Genomic DNA, 9,618 nt, shown 5'->3' with positions numbered 1-9,618 from the left:
GCACACCGTGTCGACTAACAAGAGTGGCAAGCGATGGAGTGGACATGACAGCCAGGAGTGACAGCTGGAACCAGACACGACAGACTGGCAGCTTGAAGAAGGAACTGCATGGAGGTGCGCAAGCAGGGTGGCTGGGCTGATGACGAGTGCTAAACTCAGCAGTCGTTTATGATCTTTGACGATCAATCACCGGTCCAAATTTCCCCTACATATTAGCTATCTCTCGTCTAGATTTCAATGCGAAATGACACGAGTGCATTTAGATGGTTATTACGTTGTAGGTTATGAAGGCTATACACTGAAGGCGGTACACTTTAATGGTTATTAAGGGAAGTGTGTGTGAAGACAACATCTTTATTATGAACACCTCTGGTGTGAGGGATTACTTAGACAGATTATTCTGTAGTGCGACTCACAGGATTGTTTCACAAGGCAGGGGCGAAGATTGAGTGACGCTGTTCGTACCTTGTCCGAAGACACAAACCTAGTTCGTGATTTTTAGTTGTCTTAAATTCACATTTTACCTTTTGTATGGGTCAGGGGCTCATTAGACGACCACGCACGGGATGGCGACAAACGCACACCCACCGTCTGGGGAACCCGTCTGGGGAGTAATTTTGAACTTGAATTTGGATGCGAAGATAGGGAAATGTTTGTCAATGATTATGCACCAAAGGTACATCAGCTAAGAAGCAGGTTCGTAGCTGAGAAGGGTGTGGGGGCGGTGGATTTGCTTAGTAGGTTTGATGTTCGTGGATTAGCTCCAGGACGTACACAGTGGCTACGTTTATACGCTTTATTATTTGATGGTGATTACGAGGGTATGCTAGAATTGGTTAAGAAGAGTGAATATGAATATGTTAGAGACCAAGGCTTGAAGATAATCGCCAGGGTGTGTCAGAAGAGGTTGGCTAGAATTACTGGTTCTAATAATACTAATCATTTACTGAGTATTGAACAGATATGGGAGTTGGTTACGAGATTATTGGAACTGTGTACCTATCAGGAGTGTCTGTCAGTTGCTCGGATTCTCCGTTCTCAAAAGGTGATAGCCTTTATTGAAAGTCGCTATGCTGATACCGTCGTGCATGATTTATGGATGTACGGTACCCCGGAAGACATGCCTCGAGACGTCGAATCATTCACGAGAGCTTCTCTGGAAGGGAAACTGCGGTTGCTCCGTCATCATCCAGACGACGCTGTCCGGCTTTGCTTGGAAATGGCTAGATCTTGCCCGATTACGTCAACGTCGTGGTTCCATAACTTCTACCCATTCACAATCAACTTGTACCGTTGCGGGAGAATCACAAATCATGAGTCATTATACGATCTTTCGTGCATGTGTATAAACCGCCACAACAAACTTTTCAAATTCCGGAATCGGGTTGCCCGTAAACTCATGGACAACAACAAGTGTCGATGTGACTATCAATATCCTGAGTCAGCCGAGCAATTCCTTCACTGGGTTAACATTGAAAGCTATGTTCAACTCGAACGGATGGATAAGATTCGACCCAAGAAGCTGATGGCAGAAATCTCAATGACGTTATACAACAAGTATGCAGATGTTGGGAGCGCATCGTTTGGGGATGTGCGGGGGACTGAGTTGCCGCTGACATTTACAAATGAGTTCCACTACGAATTGTACAAATATTTGCCAAAAAATGTTCGATCTGAAATTTGCACACGCGTGTTTCGTCATTTATGCAAACTCGGAACCGATCTGAATGACACAGATGACGTTCGAGAATGCGTGCCCTTTATTGATTGGTCTGAATTTTATCCGTATGTTCGCAAGTTACTTAGCAGATCCGCTGAATTCGAAAGAGGTATCGGTTATCATTGTTTCTTCAAATACCTCGTCGGTAATCCAGATGTGTTCAATCAGTGTGAAATAATGACGGATAAAGCTTATGAGGACTTCTGTGAATCGCATAAAGGGGAAACGGAAAGGTTCAAGGTTGAGCAGGCTGGGGGGGAAGAGGCTCAGGCATTATTACTGACTCCAACCGAGGGCATACCGCTTTTCATGAGGCGGATTCTAAGAGGTGCTAAGAAGGAAAAGCTACGTAGTCCAGTTTTAACCCATTTGATTGGGCTGATGGATGTTGTGAGACGCGGTAGTTCATTTGAATTTCCGATATATAATTGTTTCCTTGAGTGCTTGCAAGCGGCAAAAAATGAAAGCTGGATAAGGGAATTATCGCCGGTTTTGGAAGCGTTACTTGTAACGAATTACCGCTTGGACGATGCCGACGACGCAGCCAATAGACGGGAGATGGGTGAGCGATTCCTTGACTGTTTAATATTGAGGCACAACCAAATGGGAGCTAAGATTTTTACGACATACCTGAACATGGAGCCATTGAGAGAATATTTGTTGTGCACCGTGATACCCAAAGCAATGAAGGGAAGAGCCAGAATTTGCCTCGACTTACCACGTAAATACGGCGATCCTCTAATGCCGTATTTTAAAGAGGCACTCGATAGTTCTGATGACCCTTTATTTCGAATTGCGCATAAGCAACACTGGCGACGAATCTTACTCTGGCACAGGGCGCAGATTGGTAATATTATACGGAGACAAGACACAACGGAGATAACAGACAACGGAGACGACCAGCTTTGTCCACGACCGCAGGATGCAAAGCGGTACACTGACGATGATTACTTAAATTTGCTGAAGCGAGTGTTTCGAGGGGGGTTGCTGCGTTTTAGATCTGAGCGTGCACCTTTATCGTTTACAGAATGGGTGAAGGATGAGATTAGAAAGAATGCTGCCAAGGTTGAGTTTGAGCAAAGGAGGTACATAAAATGGCTGCGCGGCGCATTGAGAAATGATGAAATCAGCGATCTGGGGGAGGATCTGAAGGAGGGTGGTAGCATCTATTGTCCATATGAAATATCTGCAGGAATGTCTGCCGAAGACTACGAGGGTGATTGCTACTTGTACTGGAGACATAACTCCGACTTGCGATTTGTTCGACACTTGAGAAAAGTCAATGATGATTTGATTCAAAACAATCGTGTCTATCAACCTGCAATCATCAACTTGTCCTATCTGATCACTTCCTGCTCACTCTGCGATGTAAGGGATGTGTTCCAGTGCCTGCTCCACTCAAACGATAAGCCAAGTTCTGGCAAACACGTCGTACTCCTGGTAACAAGAGTTCTTGCAAATCCGGTTTATTATCTCCTCGCAATTGTCAACATGACCATGGCCCATCCCCATACCAGGGCCGCAGCAATGAAGTATCTCAAACCGTACATGTTTGGCGCCGCATACATCAAGCCTTTACCCAATCGCTTAACACATGGAAGTATCATTGCTGCGCTAACGGATAATCCTGACACCTGCACCAAGACTCTTAACGAGTTTGACAAGTTGCCAAGCCGACCAGGCAGCCGGTCTTTAGACACCCAAGTGTCTGAAATGAAAATGCCGGAGATTCCGGAGATGAATGTTGATAAAATCTGGGATAGTATCAAGACAGATAACCTTACGGATAATGACATCTTGTTGGGGTTCTTAGGTTCTACATTGGAATGTCCCAACGAATATAGCGACCGGTACTATCATTTGATCTTTCAAATGCTAGATCCCAGCCCTATGTCGTTCCAAAGTCTACTAATTAATTTGAGGTATGGGAATCATCCCAAAAACGACAGGACTCTGGTCGAAGGACTCCTTGCACGAATTGACTTGACCTCCGGGTATGAAGAAGAACTTGTTGCAGTATTTGTAATATACGCGCCAACTAGATTCAAGTTTATGTCTGGCAAAAGCCCTAATCCTAACCGTTCGGTACCGTTTGATATCCATAGATCAGCATCAGACGAAGGTACCCTGATGGTGTACTTAGATTCCATAAGCGCTTCAGTTTTAGACGCGGTGGTAAAATTAACGCAATTCAATGATTTGAAGAACGAAAATGCTTTGACGCTGATTGGATACATATCGCAACACGAATACTCGCTTCGCCTACTGTACGACTTGTTTGAGGCATTCGCTTGTCGATCAGGTAAGGAAGAGCTGCTGCTTGAACTAATTGAAGTCTACTTCACACAGCTGAACGATCATGACATGGTTGCTATTGTGCTCATGGCTGCGAACAATAAAAGCAGCAGGTTTGATAACCCTCAACACGTATTTGATCTGGCCACTAAGTTGTCAAAGTCCATCGGGCCGCTAAAAACGACCCTGCTCTACGGGCTTGCGCACTCCTTAGCCACTCACGATGCCATCGACAAAATCAATGCGGGTAGCGCTGAAAGTCCGAGCGTGTATATTCGGAATGTGGGGGCGTTCGAGTGTTCGTGACATTTTTTTGTAAGACCATTTTTTGGAGAGTCGATCATGTTTGTCAATGGATATGCTAACAAAATTCGTCAGCTGCGTTCCTTGGTGCTAGCTGAGAAGGGTGTGGGGGCGGTGGATTTGCTTAGTAGGTTTGATGTTCGTGGATTAGCTCCAGGACGTACACAGTGGCTACGTTTATACGCTTTATTATTTGATGGTGATTACGAGGGTATGCTAGAATTGGTTAAGAAGAGTGAATATGAATATGTTAGAGACCAAGGCTTGAAGATAATCGCCAGGGTGTGTCAGAAGAGGTTGGCTAGAATTACTGGTTCTAATAATCATAATCATTTACTGAGTATTGAACAGATATGGGAGTTGGTTAGGAGATTATTGGAATTGTGTACCTATCAGGAGTGTCTATCAGTTGCTCGGATTCTCCGTTCTCAAAAGGTGATAGCCTTTATTGAAAGTCGCTATGCTGATACCGTCGTGCATGATTTATGGATGTACGGTACCCCGGAAGACATGCCTCGAGACGTCGAATCATTCACGAGAGCTTCTCTGGAAGGAAAAATACTTTTGCTCTCTTACTATCCGAACGACGCTATACGACTTTGCTTGGAAATGGATGGCACGATATCCAATGCAGATACGATTGCAAGACAAACCTGGTTTCAAGCCTTTTACAGGAAGGCGGTCGCGATGTATCGACTGAAAAAATTAACAGATCATGAATTGCTGTTCGAACTGACGTGCAAAATTGCGGAGGATTGTTACTGGTCGCATGACTTGGGCATCTTCAAATTCAGGAATCCCGTGGCGCGCAAACTACTCGACAATCATAAGACAAGAGCGGATTATGCATACCCTGAGACAGCTGAACAGTTTCTACTTTGGATGGATGCGCCGTGCAACTTTAGGTTACATAATATATCCAATGTCAGGCCTAAGAAACTTATTACGGATATTGCAATGGCGCTATACAATAAATATGCAAAACAGGACGCCGCGAAAAATGACGGTGCGAAAGAGGATGCTCCACTGCCATCAACATTCGCAAAAAAATTCTCCTACGATTTATTCAAATATTTGCCAGTAAATGTTCGATCTCAGATTTGCACACGCGTGTTTTGTCATATTCGTGAACAAAAGGACTATGAAAACTACAGGGAGCATATCCAAGCATGCTTACCGTTCATTGATTGGAATTTGTTTTATCCATATGCAAGCAGACTGCTCAATAAATCTGTTGAATATGAGCGAAGTCAAGGCTACGAGTGCTTCTTCAAGTACATCATCAATAACCCAGATATATTAGGCCAATGCGAACTTATGACCGAGGAAGCGTACGAGATATTCTGTGAAACGCATAAAGGAAAGAATGTGCCGCCGGCAGAAAAGGAAGAGCTTGAGGCAGATGCAGCCGGAGAGATAGACAATGACGTAGGTGATGAGAGTGACGGTGATCATCAGACGAACGATGGAAAGTCTGTAGACAAGTTAGAAGAGACGGAGGCGGGGTCAGGGGTCTTACCTCCAACTGAGGGCCTTCCACTGTTCATGAGGCGCTTGTTGAAGGGTGTTAAGAAAGAGAGGCACCGGGGTTGGGTACTGAGAAACTTGGTGGATATGGTGACTATTGTGAGACGTGGTAGTTCCTTTGAATTTCCGATTTACAATTGTTTCCTTGAGTGCTTGCAAGTAGCAAAAAATGAAGAGTGGATACGGAGCTTTACACCAGTCTTGAAAGCGTTGCTGGTAACCAACTATCGCGTAGACGATACGGAGGATTCCGCGAGAAGACGGAATTTGGGTATGCGTTTCATTGACTGTCTGGTAGTAGGACATGACCTTACGGATGCAGACCACTTGGAGGAATACCTGGATGTGGAACCCTTGAGAGACTATTTATTGTGCACTATTCTGCCGAAAGCGATGAAGGGACGCACCAGAACGTTCTTGAACCTACCTGATAAGTATCTCACTTTCCTAATGCCTGATTTCAAAAGGATATTGGATAATTATGATGGACCTTTGGATATAGTTGCGTATAGACAACACTGGCATAAAGTTTTACGGTGGTTCCGAGCACAGGTCGGTAAAGGAATTACGACGGAAAATCTTGACGGTGGTGCCTGTGTTCAGAAGACGAAGCTATACACTGAAGATGACTATTTGAATCTACTGAAGCGACTGTTCCCGAAAGTCATGATGCACTTAAGACCTCAAAATGCACCTTTATCGTTTACAGAATGGGTGAAGGATGAGCTTAGAAAGAATGCTGCCAAGGTTGAGTTTGAGCGAAGGAGGTACATAAAATGGCTGCGCAGCGCATTGAGAAATGATGAAATCAGCGATCTGGGGGAGGATCTGAAAGAGGGTGGTAGCATCTATTGTCCATATGAAATATCTGCAGGAATGTCTGCCGAAGACTACGAGGGTGATTGCTACTTGTACTGGAGACATAACTCCGACTTGCGATTTGTTCGACACTTGAAAAAAGTCAATGATGACTTGATTCAAAACAATCGTGTCTATCAACCTGCAATCATCAACTTGTCCTACTTGATCACTTCCTGCTCACTCTGCGATGTAAGGGATGTGTTCCAGTGCCTGCTCCACTCAAATGATAAGCCAAGTTCTGGCAAACACGTCGTTTTCCTGGTAACAAGAGTTCTTGCAAATCCGGTTTATTATCTCCTCGCAATTGTCAACATGACCATGGCCCATCCCCATACCAGGGCCGCAGCAATGAGGTATCTCAAACCGTACATGTTTGGCGCCGCATACATCAAGCCTTTCCCCAATCGCTTAACACACGGAAGTATTATTGCTGCACTAATGGATAATCCTGACACCTGCACCAAGACTCTTAACGAGTTTGACAAGGTGCCAAGCCGACCAGGCAGCCGGTCTTTAGACACCCAAGTGTCTGAAATGAAAATGCCGGAGATTCCGGAGATGAATGTTGATAAAATCTGGGATAGTATCAAGACAGACAACCTTACGGATAATGACATCTTGTGGTCGTTCATAGGTAGTACATTGGAATGTCCTAACCAATATAGCGACCGATACTATCATTTGATCTTTCAAATGCTAGATCCGGGCACTATGCCGTTCCAAGGTCTACTAGGTAATTTGAGATATGGGAATCATCCCAAAAACGATAGGACTCTGGTTAAAGAACTCCTAGCACGAATTGACTTGACCGCCGGGTGCGTTGAGGAGTTTATTGCTGTGTTTGTAAAGTGCGCTCCGAACAAATTCAAGTTTGTAGCGGGCAAAAATCCTGACCCAGACTGTTTAGTACCATTTAGTATCCATAGAACAGGATCCGGCGAAGGTACCCTGACGGTGTACTTAGACTCAATCAGTGCTCCGGTTTTAGACGAGGTGGTAAAATCATCGCAGTTCAGTGATTTGAAGAGCGAAAATGCTTTGACGCTGATTGAATACATATCGCACCACGAATACTCTCTTCGCCTACTGTACGACTTGTTTGAAGGATCATACATGTCGAGTGGGGGTGAGATGCTGGGCCTACTCGAGCTTTACGCCACGAAGCTGAGTGATCATGATCTGACTTACATTGTGCTCATGGCCGCAAGGAACAGGAGCGAGACGATGGAGAAGCCGCAGGTCGTATTTGATCTAGCCGCAAAGTTGTCAAAGAACATTGGACCACTAAAAACCAGCCTTCTTTACGGTTTCGGTTACACTCTGGCCAACTACGAATCCGTGCACGAAATTGACGTGAGCAGTGCCCAAAGTCCGAGCGTCTTTATCCGCAACGCAGGGGCATTCGCGGACTCATAACATTTTTAGGTTATCATTTTTAGTTACCGCCGCTCAACCTTGACTAAGACACTTGACGCGTGAAGACACGTCGGGAGGTCCTCCTCCCTCGGCCTGGCCGGATCACCCCCCGACTCCATCGCCGCAAGTTAGTAATTTGTTTTGTTTGGTTATCCTTCCTCTTCTTCTTCAAGGTCCCACCGAACGGCCCGCCGCATTTTGCTATCCGTCACTTCGCTAGATGACATGTCTTCTCCGCATCTCGCGCTCGGTCCAGCAGCGCTAACAAAGACGGATGCACTGATGGGAAGACTACTGACGGGTGGACCACTTCCGCCAGTGATGGGTGGACCACTTCCACCGCTAGTGGGGGGACCACTGCCTCCACCGTTGCTGTGACAACCGCTAGCGGGACCACCGCTGGCGGGACCACTTAGGGAAAGGGAAATACCGCTGACTGAGAGTCCGCTCAGGGTAGGGCCGGCGAGAACAGGGCCGTTGACCAAGCCGACCGCTCCGAGGTTGAAGTTGGTGGACGAGGGTCCCCCCACGGCGGCAGTGCCGACGGCCGATCCGAAGGCAGAGCCGGCGTTTGGGGCGGCGTTTTGTTCGTCGACAGCTAGCTCGCCGAACTGGCCGCCTTTGTAGAGGATTTGGGTGGCCTCTCCGCTGTTGCTGAGAGAGGTAGAAGTAGGATTACTGGTTCGACTATTGGATCCGTGTTGTTGGAAGCGAGGTGAAGGTTGTTGATTGCGTTCGGCGGCCAGTCTATTGACGTACAGCCACATGGCTTTGAGGCCGCCACCTGCCCTTAATTCGGCCCTTCTTTTTTCACGATATTTGTCGGCGAAACTTGGGAAACGAACATATTCCCCGGACTGTTCCAACTGCGTCCAATGTTCCTTATTAGTCCATAGATTCTCAAGACAATGTGCGACCTGTGATGATGGCTCTGTTTCCTTCAACTCCGTAAATAGTGGCGCAACAACAAACTCCAAAAAACCTTTCTGACTCTTAGCAAATGACATATGACTCTCCCGATCACATAATGGACTTATCGGCTGACCCAAACTCTTCTCTTCCTCCCCTTGCTGGTAGAATTCTTCTTGAATCAAACAACTCCAAAGGTAGTGTTGATGCCATTCTACACACGCGTGCGACAAGTCTGCCGCCTTCACAATTATTCGCAAACAATGCCACATATCATCCGGATCGTCTCGGAAATGGAACCCCGCAGCCGACCGCCGAATGCGATACTTGCTAATGCTCTCGAAATGTTCCTTCATATCCGTCGCCAGAATTATCTCAATTATCCGACGTCGAGCCTCCCGATAAATAGACACCGTCAACTGACCAAAGATGTCACAAGGACCACTACAAAACGAGCATAACCTCTAGGACCCGACCTCTGGGGCACTAGGACCCGACCTCTGGGGCACTAGGACCCGACCTCTGGGGCACTAGGACCCGACCTCTGGGGCACTAGGACCCGACCTCTGGGGCACTAGGACCCGACC

General features: G+C 46.4%; 3 protein-coding genes across 3 annotated transcripts; 2 read left to right on the top strand and 1 right to left on the bottom strand.

Moving 5' to 3' along the window:
* Positions 1–649: 649 nt before the first annotated feature.
* GNI_079320 (hypothetical protein) lies at positions 650–4,321 on the top strand (the record flags this gene model as incomplete). The annotated part of the gene is made up of 1 exon (XM_011132302.1): positions 650–4,321. One exon carries the CDS (start codon positions 650–652, stop codon positions 4,319–4,321), a length of 3,672 nt encoding a protein of 1,223 aa, XP_011130604.1.
* Positions 4,322–4,357: 36 nt separating this feature from the next.
* GNI_079310 (hypothetical protein) lies at positions 4,358–8,122 on the top strand (the record flags this gene model as incomplete). Its single annotated transcript, XM_011132301.1, has 1 exon — positions 4,358–8,122. The coding sequence occupies one exon, from the start codon at positions 4,358–4,360 to the stop codon at positions 8,120–8,122; it is 3,765 nt and encodes a 1,254-aa protein (XP_011130603.1).
* A 149-nt stretch (positions 8,123–8,271) lies between these two features.
* GNI_079300 (putative phosphodiesterase) lies at positions 8,272–9,387 on the bottom strand (the record flags this gene model as incomplete). Its single annotated transcript, XM_011132300.1, has 1 exon — positions 8,272–9,387. The coding sequence occupies one exon, from the start codon at positions 9,385–9,387 to the stop codon at positions 8,272–8,274; it is 1,116 nt and encodes a 371-aa protein (XP_011130602.1).
* Between the last annotated feature and the right edge of the window lie 231 nt (positions 9,388–9,618).

The sequence above is a fragment of the Gregarina niphandrodes genome (genome assembly GCF_000223845.1).
Source record: "Gregarina niphandrodes unplaced genomic scaffold scaffold00014, whole genome shotgun sequence".
NCBI classification, from domain to species: Eukaryota; Apicomplexa; class Conoidasida; order Eugregarinorida; family Gregarinidae; genus Gregarina; species Gregarina niphandrodes.
The sequence above is the reverse complement of the archived record's forward strand: the minus strand, read 5'-3'. Positions and strand labels throughout refer to the sequence as shown.